This window comes from Chelonoidis abingdonii, chromosome 15 (assembly GCF_003597395.2).
Source record: "Chelonoidis abingdonii isolate Lonesome George chromosome 15, CheloAbing_2.0, whole genome shotgun sequence".
NCBI classification, from domain to species: Eukaryota; Metazoa; Chordata; order Testudines; family Testudinidae; genus Chelonoidis; species Chelonoidis abingdonii.
The window spans coordinates 49,061,898-49,086,943 of NC_133783.1; the positions used below are offsets into that span (position 1 = coordinate 49,061,898).

Sequence of the window (25,046 nt, forward strand, 5' to 3'; positions counted from 1 at the left end):
CACTCCTCCCCGTGGTGAAGCAGTTAGGGTTTTTTAGACATCTTACTGAAAGCACTTACAGGACTAAAACCTGGAAGCCAAGGAACAGACAGTACAGTTCAGGAAAAGGAGATGAAACGAGGCATAAAACACTGCCTTCCTTGATCCTGGGCCAAAATGGTAAGATGGCTCCTTTGGTTTGAAACTTGAACTAAAGTCCAATATCCTTTCACATATTAAGAACCAGAAAGCCTCTTTGGGTTCTTTAATTTTTTTTTAATTAAAATATTTCTCATGTTCATTCCTCACCTTGAAATACAATGTATTTTATTTTTAAATATAGTCACAAATGTATATAGACACACGCCACAAAACAAACTGCATCACTGTAATAAAACAAATAAATAACACAGTTGAAATTATTTATCAAAGTCCAGACAATAATTACTTCGGTTACATCAGAGAGGTTCTAAGATACCCTGCTACCATCATGACACTTGTTAATTGCTTAGCACACCACATGGGATCTATCTACAGTACATGTACTAAACACAGAGGCACTGGCTCTATGATAGTAGTGGTTATCGTTATGAACCACTGGATCGCGAGATCCTGCTTTATGCTATAGTTTCTAGAGATGACATCCTACAACAGAACAGTGTTGGAAGGCCAGTTCTGGGAAAAATCAAGAATCTAAAGATTTAATTCCTTACACATACATTTATTGGTACCCAGTGCCCTGCACAAGTATAAGTTCAGCCTCATCCATGTGAATATCACAAAGGTTGAGTTGGTTTAAAACTAAATTAACTATTTTGATACGTGTTACTATGATCTGATTTTAAAAATCACCAGACTAGCCTCATGAATGCGCACACTTTCCTTCTATGGTTTGCTAGTTTAATCCTTGCCGCTTTTGGCTAAAGGACAGTTAAATTTTCTAATCAAATGAACAGAACATCAGGATTTACCCTGATACACTAAGCACTTAGTTCTGGATGTTTTACCTTATTCAGGGGACAAAAATCATAGAGCAGTCTGTTTAGTAGAACAGAATGGGGAAACGGATAACTTTAACACCAGCAAGATAATTAAAAGAACATTAGTTCCCATTGATTTTACACAAAACCCCCACACAAACTTTAAGAAGTTGCACTTCAAGCAATTAGATATTACGGATTCTTGCAGCCTGTCTTATCCTTTAATTGAGGTAGGACAGACAAGAGTGGTGGTAGGGAAAAGTCTAAACTTCTAGTTAATGTAACTATATGTATAGCAAAATTTACCAATTTCCATTGCAAAGACACCATTTCCTGAGGAATGTGTCGAGAATTCAGTGGACACCACACACAAAAATTTAAGTAAAAAAAACTAGTTCAAAAATAAATAGAATAAATGTAATTTGTCAGTAAAATATGTTGCTGGTGCAGTGCAAGATTAGCAAGGTAACAAAAGAAGTGCAGTACCAGCTCCTTTTACTATAAATATTCTACACAAATCAGAAGACCTACAAAATTTGTCTCAAAAAGATAACTCTGCAATCTATTTAAAATGAACAGCGTGCTTACTAAATACCAGTGTATAGGCTACCTGTTCAGTATGGTATGTCTTTCTATCATCTCGGCTGCTTGAGGGAATTCTGAAACCTATTCAGAACCAAAATCAACTTGCATCAAAAACACTTTCTGTAAACATAATTATTGATATTTTATCCCAGTGTTCAGTGGCAATTCACGTTACATGGGTCTTCCAGTATGAATTTAAGAATATGTACAAGCCACAACAAGAGTATTTTCTAAGTTAGCAACTAAATCTGAATAATTCGGGTCTGGCACTGTGTGAACATTTCCATCAGTTCATTTTGTTGGACTTCATTTACAGCCTCTGGGTCTGCTGGGCTCTTCTGCACCTTTGCCACTGCAAAGTTTATCCCTTGGGTCAATCCAGCTTGTGTAATATTAGCAACTTGGACCATAGAACTGCGGATCTTAGCAAAGGGGGAGACTGCTCTGCTGCTGTTACTATCTGCTGGAGAGGGAGTCATATGAAGTCCTGTCTCAGCTTCAAGAATACTGGATGCAGATCCTGGGCTCTTATGAGATCTATTGGTGGAAACTTCCTCAACAGCTAAGAACTGAGAACTCGACTCAGAAAATGATACATCCAATTTAGATGGCCTTGAAGGGATGTCTCTGTTTGTTTCAGACCAGGTTTCTGTTTTCTGAAAAGCATTATTGCTGGTTTGATCTACTCCTTGGCAGGGTTTTTGAGGAGCAGTCTCTGCCACTGAAGCTTCTGTCATCTTGTTTTGAGCATCTTGTACAAATCTGTGGCAGTATGCATCAATGGGTTTAATGAACTCCATCGCCACATTGTCAGCAAAAGGATTTCCCTGCATAGGTCTGTCTTCACACTCAGGCCTGCTAGCCTGGGTAACATGGATCTCTGAAGGAATGTGAATGCTAATGTTGATGTCAGTGCTATTTATAGACTGGGACCGACTACCCAGTCGAGGAGCTGATGCAATGATACCACAGCTAGGCAAAACATAGTCTATCTGTCCCACATTCTCTAAAGAGCCAGTTAACTGATGGTCCTCATCAGATTTAGAATTTGTCAGAAAGTCATCAGAATGAAAAGAGTCATTATCTGATATTTCAATATCAGATTCAGCATGAATTTTAGTATCTGCCATTGGATTTTCCAGAGTTTCAAGGCTACTGTCTGATTTCCAAGGATTAACTTTCAAGTTGGGTTTTAAAAAATTGACTTTCATTTCAGGCTTGGTAAAATTCCCTAACTTGCGAAGACTGCCAATATTAACACTGGATTTGGTTTGTTTGACTTTCTGATTAAGAGATGAAAACTTGCTCATTAAGAAATTCTTGCCTTGGGCCAGGGATCCCCGATTCTGGGATCTAATGCCAATGATGTCCTCATGAGGTTTACTGCTCTTCCTGAAAAATTAAAGAGAAAATAATGTCTATTCTTGTACAGTTAATCAAGTAGTCATACTTCTAAATCACAAGTTTTACAATATCCCAGTTAATATTGTTTTAATATTTGAACAGATGCAGATACAAGCAAATGAAATGTATTTTTAGAACCATTCCAAAAGAATGACCAGTGAGATATTATGACGAACTGTTCACTTAGTATAACCTGACCAAACCAAAAAAACCTTAAGATTTGAAAGTCATTGTTTTTCTGCTGATCTTTAAATAACTGGGATTAATCAAGGGAAAAAGGGAAACATTTACTGAAGAGACTAAATTTACCCAAGACTATTTCAATAACACACCTATTACAGGCAAGTTTATGACCACAGATTGAAATCAGTACATAGACTTCTGTTCATGACAGAATGACATCACATCTGACACTCTAAATGTAAGTAACAGAACAATATTCATAAAGTTTGCTGCTTTAGCAAACAGTACACGTAAACAACAATATTACCAGGAAAGGAAGTACAGGAGAAAACAACAGACAGTAACAACAGGTGAACTCGGTGATCTCTCTCCCTGGCAAAGTAGGATTATTCTATAGGATATATGGAAAAGTCCCGCTTGATGGGAGACCCTAGATTCTTCAACTGTCAGGTTTTTTTTCCTGAATCTAGCCTAAATTTTCTTTTCCTACTTTTACTCTATCCTCCTTACAACTATATTTATCACTAAATAATTTACCTCCTTAGTGTTAACACCTTTCAAATATTTGCAGACAGTTTGCCCTTGCTTAGCCAAACTATTCATATTTATTTGAGTATTATATTAATCTCTTCTGTCCTTGATTATTTTTTCCTTTCTGAACTTTCAGTATGATGTGCCAATATCTTTATGGTAATATGATTCCTGGAACTGAATGAAACATTCCACGTGCAGCTTAACCAGTGCTACAGAATGGCATTATTACTTTCCTGAAAAAGGGGGGCCTCTTTTTTGAGCCAATTTCACATTAAAAACTCCAATATAATTAGCTGTCCATCATTGCTGTTTTCCGATTTTCTTTTTCATTGAGCATGTTACAGATGGTTTCAATCCTTCCAACTATCCAAATGACTTAGCTTGCATTTTTTCCAGAAAGATCTCTTATTTTCTGTCCATGTTCATATTTTCTAGGTCCTTTTCTTATTTCTCTGTCCTCATTAGTACTTGCACTTCCCTCCCATTTATTCTCATCAGCAAGGTTCATTACAGACTACTTACTATTCTTCTAGATTTTAAGCAAAATGTTAAATACAACCAGTCTTACTACTGATCTGTGGTACCCCAGCAGACATGCTCCCTCCCTTGCTCAATACGTTACCATCCACCATCACCTTTTACTTAGGACCATTTTAGCTTTTTCTTTCATTCTTCTGTTTCAGAAGTACTATTGTCTGCTGTGTTTTAATTTGCAAATCCTTTAGAATTCTTCACCTTCTTGTACTTCTTGTGGATATGAGGACTCTAAAAATTGCTGTGATCTGCTTTCATGAAATACAATATGCATACATTCCCGTGTTCTGGGTACCCATTCCTGCCTGAGTGGGAAGTAGCCTGTAGTCATTTGCTCAGAGCTTCTCTGTTATTCATCGAAATCCAATCAGTTTCTCCCTGTGTCACCTTTTCTACTTTGGATCACACTGTTATTTTCTACATAACTTCAGAAGTTTGTTGCTGCTGTTGCCTGTTTGGATTTCTTTGAAATCCCACTGATATCTGATAATTAACATCTCCTATGATTACAGTATTCTGCAGCTTATAAACACTGAATTGGTCTAAGAAGCCTTCTCTTCCTGTCCTGGTGGTATATAAACAAATGTCTACATAAGTTTCCTCTTTGTTATTCACTCCTTGTATCCTTAAGGAGGGAATTTCTCTACCACACACTCAACAAGTTGCAGCTCCCTAGCAAAAAAAAAAAAAAAAAAAAAAAAAAGTTGGAGTACCCACACTCTAACAGTCAATGCAAGTGATGTGCTCTCAGAACCTCTAAAAGAAGGCAACTGAAATAGCACAACCCATCTATCTTCCTTCTGCTCTGAAGTAGATAATCACAGAATAACCTGTCCATAGGCAAGTGTCTTCTTTACTCCTTCAGTACAAGACTCACTTACACCTGAAGCATGAGCATTTATATCCCTTCCAAAATTATACTAAGTACTGACATTTCAGATGAGAAACATCTCAGTAAGCTTCCAGTTTCCATCATACTGTCTTGATGAGAAAAATATAGTTCTTAAAGATGAGTAAATATTTACAGCTACATGGAAATTTGTCAATTGAGAAAACAGTAAAAACAATAGCACAGAAGATAAAGTGTTTCATTATATGGGTAATGACACCTCAAGAACAACTTCCATTTACAAGTATCCTTCAACTATTTACCTTCTAAATAAAGATGGCAATACAAGACTAACAAACTAGTAAAGAAGAAAAAACAGATTGGTGAGAGATATTGACGCATCTGGTTTAGATACTAATTCTATACAAACAAAAAAAATATTGGCCATTTAGACTTTTCAGTATCTCATCATCGCCAAGTGGAAATATCCTGGAACAAGATTATCTTAAGTCTATTAAATGCAGGACTTATCTGCAATGAACCTGAATTCTGACCTCAGAAAACACTACCTCTTACATAGTGGATTTTTTCATCCCCCATTCCGTCTCTAATCTTTATGAAGAAACTTTGGTGAAACATCATCTGTGAGCAGGTGATATGAAACCTCTTTGTATTTTTCAGGAGCATAATAAAGATTTTTAAACACCCAAGAGTACAAATCATTTTTTAAACTTATTCTCAACCCGACAACATTCCCCTTCCCAATTTACCATACCATCCATTTTGCAACATATAAATGTGGGATACCCTTAATAAAATCTTCACTTCATATATTTAAAGTGCTTTACAATTAATTTGAAGAATCTCATGCACTGCTACAGACTAGGGACTGAGTGGCTCGGCAGCAGTTCTGCAGAAAAAGACCTAGGGGTTACAGTGGACAAGAAGCTGGATATGAGTCAACAGTGTGCCTCTGTTGCCAAGAAGGCTAACAGCATTTTGGGCGGTATAAATAGGGGCATTGCCAGCAGATTGAGGGACATGATCATTCCCCTCTATTCGGCATTGGAGAGGCCTCATCTGGAGTACTGTGTCCAGTTTTGGGCCCCATACTACAGGAAGGATGTGGAAAAATTGGAGAGAGTCCAGCGGAGGGCAACAAAAATGATTAGAGGGCTGGAACACATGACTTATGAGGAGAGGCTGAGGGAACTGGGATTGTTTGGTCTGCAGAAGAGAAGAATGAGGGAGGATTTGATAGCTGCTTTCAACTGCCTGAAAGGGGGTTCCAAAAAGGATGGATCTAGACTGTTCTCAGTGGTAGCAGATGACAGAACAAGGAGTAAGGGTCTCAAGTTGCAGTGGGGGAGGTTTAGGTTGGATATTAGGAAAAACTTTTTCACTAGGAGGGTAGTGAAGCACTGGAATGAGTTACCTAGGGAGGTGGTAGAATCTCCTTCCTTAGAGGTTTTTAAGGTCAGGCTTAACAAAGCTCTGGCTGGGATGATTTAATTGGGGATTGGGCCTGCTTTGAGCAGGGGGCTGGACAAGATGACTTCCTGAGGTCTCTTCCAACCCTGATATTCTCTGATTCTATGAATGGTAAAGAGTCACTAGAATGACAAGAAACACAGATTTCCACTTAGACCATAAAATGTCCGATTTATACAAGCATTCTTTGTGCCATTATGAAGTTTACTAGGCCTATCATATATTCAGGTTTTCCATATGCTGGGAACTAGGGTGAAATTCCTGATCTTCAAATAAGGTATCTGAAAATTGGTCAGGTATCACACCCTCAACGCTGTAGGCTGTTCAGTGCAACATACCTGGCAGCTACACACAAACTGCTTTTTCTCTCAGGTGTGTGCATATAGGTCCACATCTTCCAGGGTGACTCATGATTTTGGGTGTTCAACTGGACATACCTTACAGAGGTCTGACTTTCAGAAGGTTGGTGTTCAAGTTCTTTTAAGGCATCTTAAATTGGGCAATTAAGATCACTAGCGGTTTTTGAAAATGTAGATAAACTTTTTAATGAACAAGAATAAATCAGAGAAGAAAAATGTCAGTCATTCTCTAAAGTAATGGTTGTCAACCCAGGGCCACTTGCGGACCAATCAGCACAGACCTCTGACATCCTTAGCGCTGTAACTAGGACAAGGCAGGAGGGGTACCTGTGCTGGGCATAGAGTCAGCGGAGGGTGTGTTTGTGCAAAAATGGGGTGGTGCAGGACTGGGCCCAGTGACATCAGCCCCCTCCCCCCAGCAGGATTGGGCCCTGCAGCATCAGCAGGAAACTAGGGTGCTCAGTGCTCCCCCACCCTGCAGGATCGTGGGTCCAGTGACACCAGCTGCAGCAGGCTCTCTGGCACTAAGGCCACAGAGGCAGGCAGGCAGGACAGATCTGTATTAAAAATCCTAAAAGTAATAAAAAAAAACCAAAAATATCAAATATGGATACTAAATTATTCCACCAGTTACCAATTGCTCTGAAATACACACCACACAGGCACTTCTTGAGGGCTCTATACATTTTCTCCCATAGGCAAGAAATTGTTCCCTTGCAAAATCTCTACCTTCTAGTCGTCTATTTTTGTTGATCCAAGGGAACCTCAATAATCTATGGGCTTTTGTGCCCCACCCCCATTTTAATTGTTGTTTGCCTTTAATATTTCAGATGATCCTTTGTCTTTTCCCTCCTTTGTCTTTTTATAACAACTATGATTTACAAGGACTGTTTGTTCCAATACTGCTAAAACTTTAAACACACGCACAGGACATTCAACACTTATGGGTTCCATAGCAAGTGAAATTCTAGCAAATGTTGTAAGAGAGATAAAGACAAGGTTATGTAATGAAAGTTTTACATAGACGCAAGAGAAACAGCTATGGTTGCTATGAAAATAGTCTTGAATTTTCTGATTTGTGCTTTTAAAATATCTTCCATCAAGTTACCCCAAAGTTAATCACTTGCATTTAACTTCTTAATGGTTCTAGGTATTCTGTAAAATCAACTTTTTCCAAATAAAAAAAAAATCACTGATTTAACTACACTTGATGTTGCATCACCACCTTCACTAAGCTTGAGTGTATACTGGCTTCATTATGTATCTGCACTTTCTTCTAATTTACCACAACTATCTTTGTTGTGGGTAGCAAACAATGCAGAATCAACAGCCTGGAGCAATTAGCCATATTTCAGAGATAATTTAGAACTACTTTCCCATTGTTTATTGGGTACACAGTATGTTGCTTTTCTAATGAATTATGTTTTAAGTTTATTTTGCTAGGCCTTCAGAGGCATAGACTTTCCTAGAAATAAATTTAAATTCATCCTATCCATCAATCTATTATAAAATAAAGCTATTTATCTTGTTTAGCTTGGCTGTTTTAATACAATATCCATATCTGTTCTTGAGTATTATGTCAATATAGAGTAAATTTATCTAAGACCTTTTTTGCATGATGAAACTAGAGTCCTATCATTTAATTATTTTTGACAGTTCTTTCATAGATAGGAGACATGAATTATAACTTCTGTATAACTTCTTGCCCTTAACATGTCTTAGGGCGGTAAGATTGGATGCATGAATCTTCTAGACATGTTAGACACCAGGAAAAAAAAAATCAAACTGACAGAGCACTTAAGTGATAGTTTAGGGTCCAATAGCACATACACAAAAATCATTCACCTTGAAGAAATACTAAAGTTGATTTTAGAGTCCATTCCCTCTCTCTTAATAGCATTTTTAATGAAGTCTATCTGAGTAAGCATAAATTGTTTCTTGTTTATCAGATTAAAATTTCTGTAAAATTGAGATGAATTTAGAAGCAGTTTTTCCAATCAATATAGCAACATACATATGTTGACAGTCTAGCTTCACACAAACACCTTTCTCCTCATTCCTGCAGAGTAGCTTCTAGGAGGTTTCAACAGATTATAGCTCTCTCTCAGGAGTTTCATGCAGAACACAGTGTGGCAATGTTTTCTTCCCAGGATATTGCTCTTCAAGATTTCAACTTAAATTGTCAGATACAAACATTGTGTCTAATGGTCATGTGCCACATCTTTTTAAAAATAGAGGGGAATATAGCATTCAATGCCCCTCATATGCCTTAGAGTATTTCAGCATGTCACTTTAAGGTACCTTCAAGCTTTTGTAGTTTGTGACGTCTAGTCCCTTGCCATCAATGAGAGATGTCCCATCAGTCTGCTGAGATGAAGTAGGACTCTTCCCCAACCCATACTGAGTGGTTCCATAAAGGTTACCTTTTATATTATCTTGTGTTTTATAGCATATAAAATACTGAACACATTTCAGAACCACTGAATACTGGGACAGGGAACAGAACCATGCCTGCATTACTCTACGCAGTTTTCCTACTCTAGACCGAAAAGTGGGCATTAAAATAAGGGAAAGGTCAAATGATGTTTTAATACACATTGCAAAATACTACTTATTTTTAGTTGTTAAGGAACAAACAGCATGGCACCAGCTTCAAGAGGGGCTTTCATTTTAAAGACAACCTATATGAACACAGTACACGTGTGTGTTCAAACATAAGATAACAAAGGACACCTGAAAAGGGATATCAGAGATGAACACAGTCTTATATTCAACTAGTGTCCTTAAAAGAAAAGCAGTTGCCATCTTGGAAGACCTTGTGTAGCAAGAATTCATGGCTCCTAAGACGGTCTCACTTTTAAAGTGATAGTGCTATATGCATGTGTACAAACAAGGCCAGACCCCAACTCCACTGAAATCACTGGAAATCTTTCCATTGACTTTCATGGGCTTTGTTCAGTCCCATACACTAACACAGACAGGGAGAAACGATTTTAAATTCTATCCTTAGATAAATGTTTACAGAGTGTAGGTGCTGAGAGCAGTATAGAAATCAGGTCATTCTTAGCATAGTAGCTAAAATGGGGACACAGTTGCTGTGAGAATCCCATGCAGAAATAACTTGGTGTCTCTAAAAAGAGTTATTTAAATTGTGGCTTTGAGGATTCAAACAAACAAACAAACAAAAAAAAACTCACTCACCTCTCCAGCTTTTTCTCAATAATGGGCACATCTAATCCCATAGCTTGCTTCGTGATTCGCAGCATCTCTGCAATACACTGTAGGGTGTCTGAAATCCAGTTAGCAGACTGTCAGATTCTCCCAAATATAAACTTTTTAAAATCCCACATTTTATAAATCTAATTTTAGAGGCAGTTTGTCAATTAATTAAATGTGTTAAATCTCTCAATTTTTTTTTTTAAAAAGTTGTGATTTCCTGATGTAAAGCTCAAAGTGGGAGTAGACAATCCTCTTCCCTTCCCATGTCCTGGTACTGATAGGTTAGAAAAGCATTCAGAAAGAAATCTTTACTGTAACTACTCCATTTAGGGAGGGAAGAGGAGAAAGTATATGGATGATATTGACAGATGAGGATATTTATTTTAATTCTCATTGACATCAAATTTGGAGTTATGGGTAGGAAGTAAGATTTTTGGCTGATAAGTGTTCTGTTAACCAAGTAAAACAAAATACCAGGGACTTTAGTCATGGATTACACTGACTTAATTCACACTCATCAGCATCAGTGACCTTGTTTAACATTCATCCTACCCTAAACGTGAATAGCAGAACAAACTCAGACAGCCACTGTCCAGACCCTAGAAGGAAAATTGCTGTTTTAAGCTAATCAGATCTGAATTTACCCTGCCATTTTTTAGTAAGTGAGGTGCCATCACAATTTAGTATCCACACAGTGAGCCACTGTAAGACACATTCTCTCTTTCCACCTGAAAAATGGGAATATAATTAAACTTACCCTGCTTTGGAAAGTGGTCTGAAATTGATAGATTAAAAGGGTTATATCAAAGATAAGCCTTTAGTATATTGAACATGATCATGTGTTATGGAAAACGTATATTTGTTACCTTTTCCATCTTCTTCAGGGTTGCGCATCACAGCTCTGAGAGTATGAAAATATCCACTTGTTTCATTGTATTTATAATGCAACCTCATGCAAGAGAACTTGGGCTTTCCAAAAAGGGTGGGTTCAGGACCTGAGAAATAAGCCAGACATCCACATTTTGGGGAGGGCGAGGAGTGTTCTTTCATGAATTAGTGGAACAAATATTGCAAAATTATCAGCCAATATACATATATATTATAAATATCCATTAGCTACTCTATCTCTGGGATATAAAGAAGAGAATTTGGTTCTAGGGAAAGATATTATCTGAAATAATTTTTCTGGTAGAATGATGGAAAAGCAGAAGGTTTTCTATAGAGATAGAATGGTGGAAAAGCAGCAAGTTATCTCTATCTCTATAGAAAACCTGCTTTTCCACCATTCTACCAGAAAAATTATTCCAGATACACCTCTACCCTGATATAATGCGACCCGATACAACACGAATTCGGATATAACCATGGTAAAGCAGCACTCTGGGAGGGCACGGGGGCTGCAAACTCCGGCGGATCAATGCAAGTTTGATATAACGTGGTTTCACCTATAACGCAGTAAGATTTTTTGGTTCCCGAGGACAGTGTTATATCGGGGTAGAGGTGTAGTATCTTCACCTAGAACCAAATTCTCGTCTTAATATCCATTAGCTACTCTATCTCTAGGACGAATACGAGTGAGTATGAAAGGGAAGAGAAAAACTTAACCCAATCCCAAGTCACTCAGCAAAAACAAGCACTTTAAGAATACAAGTCTCTGGTTTCAGTAAGAATGTAAGGAATTTTAATGTATTGCATTGTGTTCATCAACGCTAAACCCTGACTTTGCAAAGATGTGGCTAAAACAAAGCCATTTTATCCAGAGTTCCAATTAAACCTTGCAAATATTGAGCCTCATTCCAAACCATCTCACTCTTCAGATCCACATTTTACAATAGGCTCTGGAAAAACATCCTCCCGAGATGTACATATTATATGAGCCTATGAAAGTTCACAGAAATTACATTATATGCTCATATAAAGAAAGGAAACTCAGAAACACGATAAACAGAAACTAGCATCCCCATGAAGAATGAGATTGCTGGTCAGGTCACTGGTGCAAAAGAACATTCATATATCTCCTTCACATCGTATATCTGCCTCCACACTGAAGATGAAGCGACGAAATGACAATAAGCAAAAGAGCACAATACAGGACTTAAAGTCAAGGTGACTGAATCTATCCTACTACATGATGCCTCCTGATTTCATTCTCTCCAGGGAAACAATATAAAAAGACCTCAGCAACTATGGTGAAAATACAGATAACATTTAGGCTAGTGGCATCAATAACTAGAAACTCTGGATTCCATCCTTTAGACATTACTTCCTTTAGCAGCCAACTAAATTCTCATGCAGCTGTTTACTTGGTGCTCTAATCTGGCCAACTCTTAGAGACAGGGATTACATTTTCAGCCAACAACTTCAAAAAGCAAAAGAACAATAATAAAAAGCTGGATGGATATTATTATGTCTATGGAGCACAGTTCTGGAAGATGTCCAATTGTGAGTAGTTCCTACCAATTACAATGAATACCTTTAAAAAGAGTTTCTCCCATTTTGAAAGAAAACTAAATGATTTTAACAATATTCCCCTTTTAAGTAAAAGGAATCTCTCTTGAATTGTTGAAATCATTCAAAACAGAAGAGACTTTTTGAAGTGCAACCATTGTATCGCTGCTATTTACCACAGGTCTTATGAAGGAGAGAATACAAGAGCACAAACGTGAACCTGAAAACTCTGCAGAAACGCATCTAATCAAGCAGTCCTCTCAAAACAGATCATGACACCTTTGAAACTTTTCAGCACGTGATGAAACTGACCATAGAATATATTTTGTTTTTTATTTGGTTCAGACATCTAATTGCTGTAATAATTTGATAAAATTAAGCCAATACTTAAATTTATTTCAATAAAGTTTCTTTGAAAACCATGTACTCAAAAATTGTTCCCTTTCTACTATGCATTATTATGTGAGCTAACTGGTACAGAGAGAGGTATACCCTGGAATTGACTATTATCGTAAACTCGGAGGAATCTGAGTATGGAATAAAGAGGTTATGATCTAAAATCCTGACCAGTAGTGGAGAGACTGCCATTTTCCTTTTCAAATAGTAATGCAAGTAATCTGACAGAATCCAAGGTGGGCAAAGGGAAGAGAAAAACTACTTAATGGATGCTCAGTCTGATCATACACCACCAGCGAGACAGCAAACTTCTGCTAGAGGCCTAACTACATGAAAGTTTTAAAAACCATCTGACAGATATTGCAACTGCATGCATTATCTGTGGGGACCATTTTGTGCTGAGCATATTAAGGCTTTATGTAACACTGTGGGATGGGGATTATAGAATCATAAAAATGGAGGGCCAGAAGGGACCTCAAGAGATCATCTAGTCCAGTCCTCTGCACTCAAGGAAAGACTAAGTAATAACAAGACCATTCCTAACAGGTGTTTGTCCAATCTGTTGTTAAAATCCTTCATTGATGGAGATTCTATTTCAGGAGAAGCATATTCCAGAGCTTAACTATCCTTATAATTAGATTTTTTTTCCTAATATCTAACGTAGATCCTCCATGCTGCAGATTAAGCCCATTACTTCTTGCTCTATCTTCAATGGACATGGAGAACAATTAATCATAGTCTTCTTTATAACAGCCCTTAATGTATCTGAAGACTGTTATTAAGTCCCCTCTCAGCCTTCTTTTCTAAAGACGAAACATGTCCATTTTTTTTTAACCTTTCCTCATAAGTCTGGTTTTCTAAACCTCTTATCATTTTTGTTGCCCTCCTCTGGGCTTTCTTTTGAACTTGTCCACACCTTTCCTAAAGTGTGGTGCCCAGAGCAGGACATAGTACTCCAGAAGAGGCCTCACCAGTGCCAAGTAGAGTAGGACAATTACCTCCTGTGTCCAACATACAACATTCCTGTCAATAATCTCCAGAATGTATTTCACAACTGCATCACACTGCTAACTCATTCACACTGCTGGATCTCCAGATCCATTTAATCAATATTACCATCTAGCTAGTTACTCCTATTTGTAGCTGTGCATTTGATTTTTCCTTCCTAAGTGAAGTACTTTGCACTTGCCATTACTGAATTTCATCTAGTTAATTTCAGATCAATTCTCCAAATTTGTGCAGATCGTTTAGAGGAGAGAATTAGAATCAAAAGTGCTTGCAACCCCACCTAACTTGGTGTTATCCACAAATTTTATAAGCATACTCTCCACTCCATTATCCAAGACATTAATGTGAAACTGGCTCGTTAGGGACATCACAGTGAAGACAGGGAATTGTGCACCCTTAAAACTCCCTCAATCAAAAGGGGGCAGACAAGCGCCCTACCCAAAGACAGCTGATGACTGGAGACCTGACTTGACAATTCTGGAGAGGACCACAGGAAGGGGTGGTGGGGGATGGGGGGGAAATATATAGATGCAATTACCTTGAAATTGTGACCCCATCTAGAGATACCTACTGTACAGTGAGGAAATAGCTTTGGTACTCATAGCATTGTTCGGCAACAAGTGTGGAACACTACTTAAGAGAATACCTTCAAGGAACAGGGATAGCATGTAAAGAAGTGTAGTGTCTTTCAATTCTTACCTATTTCTATTTTCTCCAAGGCTTCGAGGCTTAGTCTTTGATACTGATTTACTTTGTCAACTTCATCATCATAACTAGACAGAGAAAACAGTCAATGTCCAAAGTTAGATATCTATTTACTCACAGCTAAAAAACAATTATTGTGTAGCACAAAGCTGTTAAAAGTAAAGTGATTCTACATATAAATAGGGTATGTTTATTAACAGAATACAGCACATGAAGAATGAAGGGAAAAAACAAACAGTGACTTACTATGCCACATAGTAGGAAGAGTTCGAAAGCAGCAATAGAACATCCACATCTTTGTGGGTAGCATCAATGAGGCTACAAAACAAGTAGTCAAATACACACAATTGTTTAGTGATACAGCTGCAAATGATAGGCATTTTGCAGACATTATGTTTTAGACAGAAAAAGACATAACCACAATACCAAAATAAAAACGGAATTCAAGTAATTATAACTGTGAATGGGATAGATTTAATTGCTGCATAATGTGCTGTGTGTTTATATCTGTCCATGTTACGGTTTTCAATAAAAATACACCAGCACAATGCAAATATAATTTTGAAGAGCAAAATATTCTGTGAGGTATATAAATAAAGTGCATCAATAACACCAAGACAAATTTGCCTGGCGGAAGCTACAAATTGGTTGGGTTCGGCAGGATCATGCAACTGGGACTGTGGAAGAGGCAATGTTCATTCCCACGTGAAAGCGTTGGACATTTCTAAGGATTGGAAGCTTTCAACTTGAGGTCAGCAATAAATCATGTCCACATATCTGTAAACGTTAGACTGCTGTTTCATGGCTTTTTTAACAAAGCTATGACAGTCCAAAGTTAGTTTCTTTTGTAGATTCAGCTTAGTTCCTAGGGGATAGTTATTCACAGCAAAAAAAGTATCATAATTGAATTGACTTTTTCCTGACAGTCTCAGAGGCTAAAAGTTAACCTAGTAGGAGACAGAACCATCCTTTTATGTTTATAGGTCACCTCACCTGAACAAGTTTGAGGCACATTGGCACAATGGAAGTCCGAATTCCTACTGTCCTTGTGTGCCTGCTCTGTGGTTAACAGGACATCAGGCTTTCACAAATCTTAAATTCACTTAATCAGATATAGCTCCATTACACTACAAGTTATAGATATGCAGCATACCTCAGCTTGAAAGCAGTAAGGTTAACATACCTACTCTCAATGTCCACAAATGGCCGAGAATTCTCTTTATGGTGCCTGCCACACCTAAAAATCGAAGAAACTTAGGGCTTGTCTACATTACCCACTGGATTGACAAGCAGCGATCGAGCCAGTGTGGGTCAATTTATCGCGTCTACTCTAGACGCAATAAATCAACCACTGAGCACTCTCCTGTCGACTCCGGTACTCTACCAGGGCGAGAGGCGCAGGCAGAGTCAATGGGAAAGTGTCAGCCATCGACTAACCGCAGTGAAGATTCCACAGTAAATAGATCTAAGCACATCAACTTCACGTAGCTGAAGTTGCGTAACTTAGATCAATCCCACTCCAGTGTAGACCAGGCCTAAGAATGGCTGTATGGCCAGGTGATGTTTCCCAGAACTAGTTATATTATGCACCTATCTTAGGGTACTTAAGAGAATATGTTTAAGAAATCATCACCATATTAATCCCCTCCTGCATTCAGTACAAATCACATTTTAAAGTGATTTGTAGGATACACATTATCTGAGGACATAGTCACTTTCTTTAAAAGTCTTCATTTGCAACATGTTTAGATTATGGATGTATCAACTATCAAAGCTACAAATAAATGTAAGTAATTTAACAGGTTATTATTTAATAATTGTATAATTTAATAATTATGGAAGACTCCATGTTGGCAGAGGACCAACAGAAAATCAATAAATTGTAATCTTGTTCTGCACACCTTGGGTCACAATCAATAAGTGCCCATCCACCATGGAATTTTTCATCATCTGGTAAGAGTAGTTTCATGTAACTTTGCAATAGCTGGCTGATCAGTTCCTGATGGCTTCTCACTGTCTCCTTGTGCAGTGCTTCATGTTCTTTCTCTTTTGTAAATATGGAATAAAGATCCTCAGTCACAGGGATACCTTGCATCAAATCTAGACAGCAAATATAGAAGATAAATATGAGGAACAGACAAATATAAATGAGATAAATAACTAGAGAAATACATACAGAAGCAGTCTCTCAACACCTTAGCACATGGCTTTGAATAAGCTTTATGCTCCAAAACTTGGGGGGTTACAATAGAGTAGAACCCTTATTTTACATGCTAATTTGGGACTGAGGAGTTCATAAATTTAAGAAGTTCATAAAGTTGAACATCTCAAAATGACAGGTGGCAGGTTGTATGACACTTTCTTCTTGTCCTCCAAACCATTGCAAAGTGATTTCCAATGTACTGAAGGCATCAGAATGTGAAAGGATATTGACTTGTTCTTTACAGACATCACTTAAGTTCAGGGGTGGCTCCAGGCACCACCGCGGCAAGCGCGTGCCTGAGGCGGCAAGCCATGGGTGGAAGCCTGCCGGTTGCTGTGAGGGCAGCAATCAGGCTGCCTTCGACAGCGCAGTCACGCAGCTTCGGTAGCAATTCGCCGGTGGGTATGCCGAAGGTGTGGGACCAGTAGATCAGCAGAAACGCTGCCGAATCCGCGTGACCAGTGGACTGCCTGCAGCCGTGCTGCCGAAGGCTGCCTGACTGCTGTGCTTGGGGCAGCTGTCATAAACAAATAGCTAAGGGTTAATGTTTCTCTTACCTGTAAAGGGTTAACAAAGGGAACCAAACACCTGACCAGAGGACCAATCAGGAAACCGGATTTTTCAAAGTGAGGGAGGGAACTTCTGGGTGTGTTTTGTCTTTGTTCTGTCTGTTTGTTTCTCTCGGCTATGAGGGAAGAGCTTTTTTTTTTTCTATCTCCAAGCTTCTTTCTACCCTTCTGTTCCCAAGTTGTGAGTACAAAAGGAAAAGCAATAGGTTTATATTGTATTTTGTATTTACATGTGTGGAGTTGCTGGAATGTTTAAATTGGATATCTTTTTGAATAAGGCTGATTATTCATATTTTCTTTTAAGCAATAGCCCTGTGTTATGTCATCTTGATGCAGTGATCATGTCATGTGTTTTTTCTTTCTTTTTTATATAAAGCTTTCTTTTTAAAACTTGTTGGATTTTCTTTTCCTAGTTAAGGCAAGGGGATAGGAATCTCTGTGCCAGGAGTACTGTCTCTCTCAGGGAAAGACTGGGAGGGGGGAGAAGAAGGAGGGGGGAAGGTAAATCGTCCTCTCTGTTTTGTGTTTCAAGGGATTGAAGCAGGGAAATCTCCTAGTATCCCCAGGGCGGGAAAATCTGGGAGGAAGTAAAGAGCAGGAAGGGAAGTGGGTTATTTCCCTTTATTGGAGGCTCAGGGCATCTGAGTCTTGGGGGTCCCCCAGGGAAAGGTTTGGGGAGACCAGAGAGTTTATCAGGTACTCAGAATCCTGATTGGCAGCAGCGAGATAAGATCCAAGCTGGTAATTAAGCTTGGAGGTTCATGCTAAGCACCCAGATTTTGGACGCTAAGGTCCAGATTTGGGACAGAGGCTTATTACAGCAGAAAAAAACAGAACCACCCCTGTTTAAATTATGTGATTTTTAACCCCATTGAAAAAACTGGTTTGTATAATTGGTTGTTCGGAGGTTGGTATGTATAAAAATCGAGGTTATACTGTATGGTGGATCTGAAGAACTGTATGGTCACTCAACATCTCCTAATTATAAGCTTGTCTTAATATCATACAATGAAGTATCAACAAGGTTATTTTGCTCAGAAAAATTTAGCTATAACCGTTTCTTAAAAAACAAAGATTACTAGAAACAGTTTCCAAGAAGAAAGTTTATTCTAATTATATTGTACGAATAGGATAAATGGATAAAGTCAAACTGTTAGTACATCTTAAGTTACCTAGACAAAATGAGGTTATGGCTATATAATCCTACTGAGTGAACTGGCATCTACTACAATGCACTTAAGCCAAGTTGCATAAAGTATAAGTCACACACAGACTGTGATAACATATATTTGCATACCTTTTTGAAAGCACAAGTCACAGGAAGACAAGATATTTGCACAAACATTCACAAAAGCAGACAAATGTGAAATGATTCAGCTGAAAATATATTTATACTTTTCCCTTACCTATGACTGCTTGCCTGTAAGCATCCCTGAAGCGATTCAAGTAGTATCTATTTGCAGAATTGACTCCATCTTTCATTACTCCTGCCAGTTTCCTTTCGCCAGTTCTTGTGAAGTCACCCTGTTACAAAGAAACACTCCTTTGAATATTTAATTAGCCAAGTGTGTGGTATCTGAATAACAACCCTCTCAGTTCTCAAAAGGCTGTTTTGGAGGTTCGTGTACATACTGCATAACTGAATGAGTGAAATTTCAGGAAATTAAATTTAAGTTGCTATTCTGTATATACAAAATAAAGATATATTAAGAATAATAGAGTATTTCCTTTACCTGCAAAACATAAAAATAGATTTACAAATATAGTTCAAGAAATGTTTGAATCTGGAGAATCTTAAAAAATGCTGTTGACAATCAGATCCATAGCATTTTAACATAAATTACACCTGCCACGAAATCATTTCTATCAATTCATAGAATAAATGTCTCGGACACAAGTTCAAAGTAATATGAATCAAGGTTGCACTTAGATTGCATGGATTGTACATGCACAACAATAAATTTCAAGTCTTAAGAGAGACTAAAGAAAGAAATTAATAGCCTGAATATTTATCCAATCTGTTAATATTCGGATACGTCACATAGGATTTTTTTTAATTACAATCAATAAAGACATCACTATTCTTCAGGCTTGTTTGACATGCACCATTCTGCATCATTGGAGATTTTTAAGAGCAGATCAGACAAACACCGGTCAGGGATAGTCTAGATAATACTTAGTCCTGCCATGAGTGAAGGGGACTGAACTAGATGACCCCTTGAAGTACCTTCCCAGGGCCAGCTCCAGGCACCAACACGCCAAGCGCGTGCCTAGGGTGGCAAGCCACGGGGGCTGGCCTGCCAGTCGCCATGAGGGCAGCAGTCAGGCAGCTTTCAGCAGCATGCCTGTGGGAGGTCCACTAGTCCCACAACTTCGGCGGCAACTCGGCAGCAGGCACACTGAAGGCGCAGGACCGGCGGACCTCCTGCAGGCATGCTGCTGAATCCACATTACCAGTGGACCTCCTGCAGGCATGCCGCCTAAAGCCGCGTGACTGCCGTGCTTGGGGCGGCAAAATACACAAAGCCACGCCTGCGCCTTCCAGTCCTATGATTCTAGGATTCTTTTTTTGGGCACTGCTCAAAAGGAGGCTTAGAATCTTTTGGCTTTATTGTTAATATAAGCCAAGCACCATGCACAGAGAAACAATAAGCGCCCTTTCAGTCAGTCATCTATCTTCAAATAGCAGCCCTCATAACCATGCTCCTCAGTAAGCAGATGACTTGTCTAGGGCCTGCAACATCAGGAGTCAAAATTCTTTAGAGCAAAGGGTTTTGCCAGTGTCATTCCTAGATCTTACTTCATGAGAGGATCCTAGCAGAAGAGTGCCCTGATTTTCAGAGCTGCTGTGCTCCCACAAAGCCAACAGGAATTACTGGTGCGCTGCACCTCTGAAAATCAGGTCAGTTATTGTTAAAGAAAAATATGTTTCAAGAGTATTTAATTTTAAGAAATGTATCCATTGGAAGATTGCTTAAATTGGTTTCCAGGTGAATAACTTGGACTGTCAAAATACAAGTATCTTTGTGTAAACAAACTGAAAACAAACCAATCTTTGTACTTTAATCTATTTGCTTGACAGGCACAAATTAAAGATATGATGGAGGGAAAAAACAAAATCAATAGTTTATTCAATGAAGGCTCTAGCCAGGCAGCCTTACTAAATTTGTTAAGTGACTACAAAGTGCTGTAGCAAACAAAAATAAAGACCATTCCTACCCTGAGGCACGTACAATTACAAAAGATTGTCTAATAACAGTGCAATCTGCTGACAAAATACAGGCCCTGCAACACTAGGGGCTGGGAGCACTGGAAAAATTTCACCAGTGTGTGCGTATATTAAGAGTAATTTGTTTAGCTCTTTAATGATCCCTTGTAAAAATAAATGGAGCAGTCTCTACCAGAGGAAAGGGTCACAGCTGTGAGAAGTACAGAACCCTCAATTCTAGTCTTGGCAGGTAAATAGCATTTAAAGTTCACCTACAACATTAAAAAACAAATATTTTATGGATTATTTTTCCACTATTTAATGATAGCTGGTTGATTCTTCCCACGGTAGCTAGAAAGGCAGATCATCATCTGCTATCTATCAAGTTCTTCAGCACACGTGTTTTGAAATACTATGAATGTATTCTGCTGAAATGTATCTCAAAAGGTTGTTAAAAGAGATCTTCAGTTTCAATATTAATTCAATTCTTACACTTTTCTTCTCTTTAAAACAGAGTCGAGCTATTTAACAACAGCAGTGTCATGAGCTGAAGAATGCTGGCACTTGGGCAAATCTAGACATTCACTCCATAGGTCCAAAAAGTGTTTATCCAATTGTCTAATGTCATTCTGCAGAAATCCCCCAAGAGTCCACAGGTCTCTAAGAATTGTATAGAAGGAATCAAACTTCAGCTGATTTTAGTGTCATTTTTATGTGCATCTTTTAAAACCAATCAACTAAATGACTCCCACTGCATATTGCATAATAATTCAGATCATGAAACTTAACAAGGTGCGCATTACACTATGTTTTTGTTTGGCTGGTTTGGGGAGGGGTTATTTTTTGGGTTTTGTTTCTTGTTTCTTTTTACCTTTAAAGCTGCTGTTCCAGCATACTGTCTGCTTATGGAATCTCCATTGTTTGCCCACATTATCTGGTAGATTCTGTTGCATTTCATTGGCAAAGGCTGTTCTGGTGGCATCACACCCAACTTTTTCAGCTGGAATTTGATACATTTATTAGTGGATAAGGTCAAAGTGACATTCATTCTCAAACTATATAAATTCAAGAAAGAAAAAAGTAACATGGTACACATCATTTTAGTAATAACACCACTTACTAAATTCTCTTACTTATTTCATTTTACAATCAGAACCAAAGGTTATACTGTAAAAACAACATCCTTAATTTTTAGGCTGTATCCTTAAATATCTGCAGATATCAAATATTCATTCTATTTAGTTTGTCTTCAAAGGTGACATTTTTTTGAGCACAAAAAGCTACCAGGTTTATTTTTTTAGTGATCTAAGCAGAGAAAACTCCTAATTTTTACCGCAGGCAGCCAACCATAGGACATGTTTTTGTTTTTCCTCCTCTGAGCACGCCATGAGGAAAGCCAAAAGGCACAAAGGAGAAAGACCGCTTCTATACAGAGGTCTTACACTGAACCAAAGGAACAGCTGACTGGAATACTGCTAATCCAATGTAATTAGCAGATGCCACATGGAAAAGAAATGCATTTGTTGAGCCAGGTGGAAGCTACTGACCTAGCATTAATGAGAAAGTAAGGAACTCGTAAAGCAAGAAAAACAAAGAAGCAAGCATTAAGATTTCAAGCTAGTTGGCTAAAGATGGTCTCAGAGAGGAGCTGTTTTTCAGCCCAGTACCCATTAAGATAGCTCTGGTACTGGTGAGGATTTTGTTTTAGGTCATTTTCTGACTTTTTGAAGAAAAGAATAGTTACTCACTCATAACTTGTTCTTTGAAATGCATGCATATGTCCATTACACTATGTGTGCACGTGTCTTGTGCGCTAGTGTCAGTTTTCCCTAGTGATACATACAGGGCACTGATGCCTGAGCCTTAAGCTCCTCATGCTCGAACAGGAAAGTATAAAATGTGGAACTGCCCTGCCCTTCCTTCAGTTCCTTCACACCAGACCCCATGTTGGGGAAGGAGGGTGAGTCATGTAATGGACATACGCAACACACCTCAAAGAGCAACTGAGATGTCAGTCTCTTCTCCCAAAAATGTTAAGGGGCATGCCTCCCAATCCAAGAACTATTCAGAAGTTTAAACATTTAGGGGCATATGCACATTCCCAGGCTCCAGAAGATCCTGTTAACCTAGAACTTCTTAAGTTATGAAGGTATTTTCCAATGAGTTTCACTGGGTTAAATCACAAGTGTGACTTTTTCCTTTAGATTATTTTCTTACAGTCTAAATGCTAAAACGTCATTTGTGGACAAGAACACAATTTGTATTAAAAACTCATTATTGATTTGAGAAGTGTTATCAAATTTCCAGCATAAAGAGAATGAGGCATTTGCTCCTGGGAAGTGTGACAATTTTACCAGCAACTGGAGTTCTCTGAATACCATGCTTCTGCGGGTCTGTATTGTAGGAGTCATACCATGCCTAACAACCACAGAACAATTCTAAAGTAGATTAACCGTGGGGTGGGATGGAGGGGACAATCTCACAGATCTATTGTTCCAATGTTATTGCAGAATGCCCCACTCCATAACTCAATCTCAAGCAGTACGTCTACACTGCAATTAGACACCCGCAGCTGGCTCATGCCAGCTGACTCAGGCTCATGAGGCTCGGACTAAGGGACTGTTTAGTTGCAGTGTAGACGTTAGGGCTAGGGCTCCAGCCTGACCCCGGGACCCTCCCACCTTGCAGGGTCCTAGAGCCCACGCTCCAGCCCAAGCCAGAATGCCTACACCACAATTAAACAGCCCTTAGACTAAGCTCCACAAGCCAAAGTTAACTGGCATGGATCAGCTACAGATTTTTAATTGCAGTGCAGACATATCCCAGGACTCTAACCTAAGGTTTCGTGAAAGATCATCTTGCTTTGATTATTTGGAGGCAGAAGAGTCCAAGAATCAGAGGCAAGATGCTAGAAGGAAAAATCAAATCAATCCTTGTTGTACAACCAGAATCATATGGTCAGGATTCCTTGCTGCAGATGACATTGGAACTTGGCAGCACCTGTTTTCATAGTCAGATCAATTCATTATTTATACGAAGGGCCAGCTTGCCTTTATCTCAAGCACATCACAGAGCTTTTTCACCTCTTCCTGCACTGCATGTTGAATTTTCAAGGCTACATGCACCATCATCTACTTAATATCCTCTTCAGGCAGAAGATATAACCAAGGCTGAAGTTCCAAAGGAGGAAGCAGATGATTGTTGAACTATAAGAAAGCTCCTTAATCATCTACTCCTCTTGCCACCACTGCAAGGGAAAGATTCATTCCAGAAGAAAATGATCTGTCAACTATCTGTTTAGGATACCTGGAAAGATGGAGAATGATTGTCTCTCTGTGGTCAAGGGGAATGATCTCTCAGGCATAGCAAGCACTTAATATGCTGGTTGATGTGATATTTTATCCTCAGGTGCCTGAAACTAAAGAGCATCTCTGGACCCACTCATTTTTCTACCTATACCTAATTTTGTAAAAGAAAAAAGTATACACCAGCAATAATCACTGCCTATGAATTAATGAACAACTACAAATCTACATAATAAAACTGAAATAATAGTTCTGGTGACCCTAATGCCAGTCTCTTCTCCTGAAAATGTTAAGGACATGTCTCCCAATCCAAGAACTATTCAGAAGTTTAAACATTGGAAATGTGAATATGCCCCCAAGTCTCAAGAAGATCCTGTTACGTTCATAACTTAACAAGTTCTAGGTTAAATGCTGATTATCTTTTCATAAATAAAAAAAAATCTAAGATATTTATCACTTTAAAATTTACAAGTCATACATGCCTGCTGTTCCATGACCACTCTTGCAATAGCAGCCTGGACTACATTGGTCCGATCCAGACAGTCCATACAGTTAACACGAAAAATTCCTTCTTGTTTACAAATCACACCAGCTTGATCAACCCTTTCAAAGGTGGTAAAAAAACAGAAGAGGTAAAATGCTTATTGAGAGATCTTAAAATAACTGATCAGTCCATGCAAATAAAATAGAAAAATTTAAGTTAGAAAACATATTTCTATTAGACTAAACCATGGAATATTCATGTCAGTTTCATTCAGCATCCCAGCTACACTCCATTAGAACTGCGTGAAGTTTTTCAGATGAATAGTTTATTTGCTGAAAAATGCAGTTTGTCTACCTGAAGCTTCCTGCAAAGTTGTCAAAAAGTTTGGGTCGGGGGAGGAACATATGAACCATTCATAAAACAAAACAGTCAGAGGAGGTGGTAGTGGTAATGTCCACCTTAACTTTTAGCCCAGTAGTTAGGGCACTTGCCTGGGATGTGGGAGACCCAGACTCAATTCTCCCTTCTGCTTGATGTGGAAGTAGAAACCTGAACTTGGTTAAGTCTCTCACATTACAGGAGTGTGCCCTAACCACCAGGCTATAGTCACTCACTTTTCTCTC

General features: G+C 38.5%; 1 protein-coding gene across 1 annotated transcript in view; it reads right to left on the minus strand.

The window, feature by feature from the left end:
- Positions 1-240: 240 nt before the first annotated feature.
- The window catches only part of INPP5F (inositol polyphosphate-5-phosphatase F), a 105,123-nt gene continuing 80,317 nt past the window's right edge, over positions 241-25,046 (minus strand). The window contains exons 12-20 of the mRNA XM_032775597.2: positions 24,422-24,542; positions 21,506-21,634; positions 18,833-18,950; positions 16,556-16,754; positions 14,901-14,972; positions 14,649-14,722; positions 10,964-11,092; positions 10,080-10,167; positions 241-2,936 (exon numbers count right to left, since the gene is read on the minus strand). Of these exons, the coding sequence (XP_032631488.1) occupies positions 1,787-2,936; positions 10,080-10,167; positions 10,964-11,092; positions 14,649-14,722; positions 14,901-14,972; positions 16,556-16,754; positions 18,833-18,950; positions 21,506-21,634; positions 24,422-24,542 (2,080 nt within the window). The 3' untranslated portion in view covers positions 241-1,786. The remainder of the gene's footprint in view (positions 2,937-10,079; positions 10,168-10,963; positions 11,093-14,648; positions 14,723-14,900; positions 14,973-16,555; positions 16,755-18,832; positions 18,951-21,505; positions 21,635-24,421; positions 24,543-25,046) is intronic.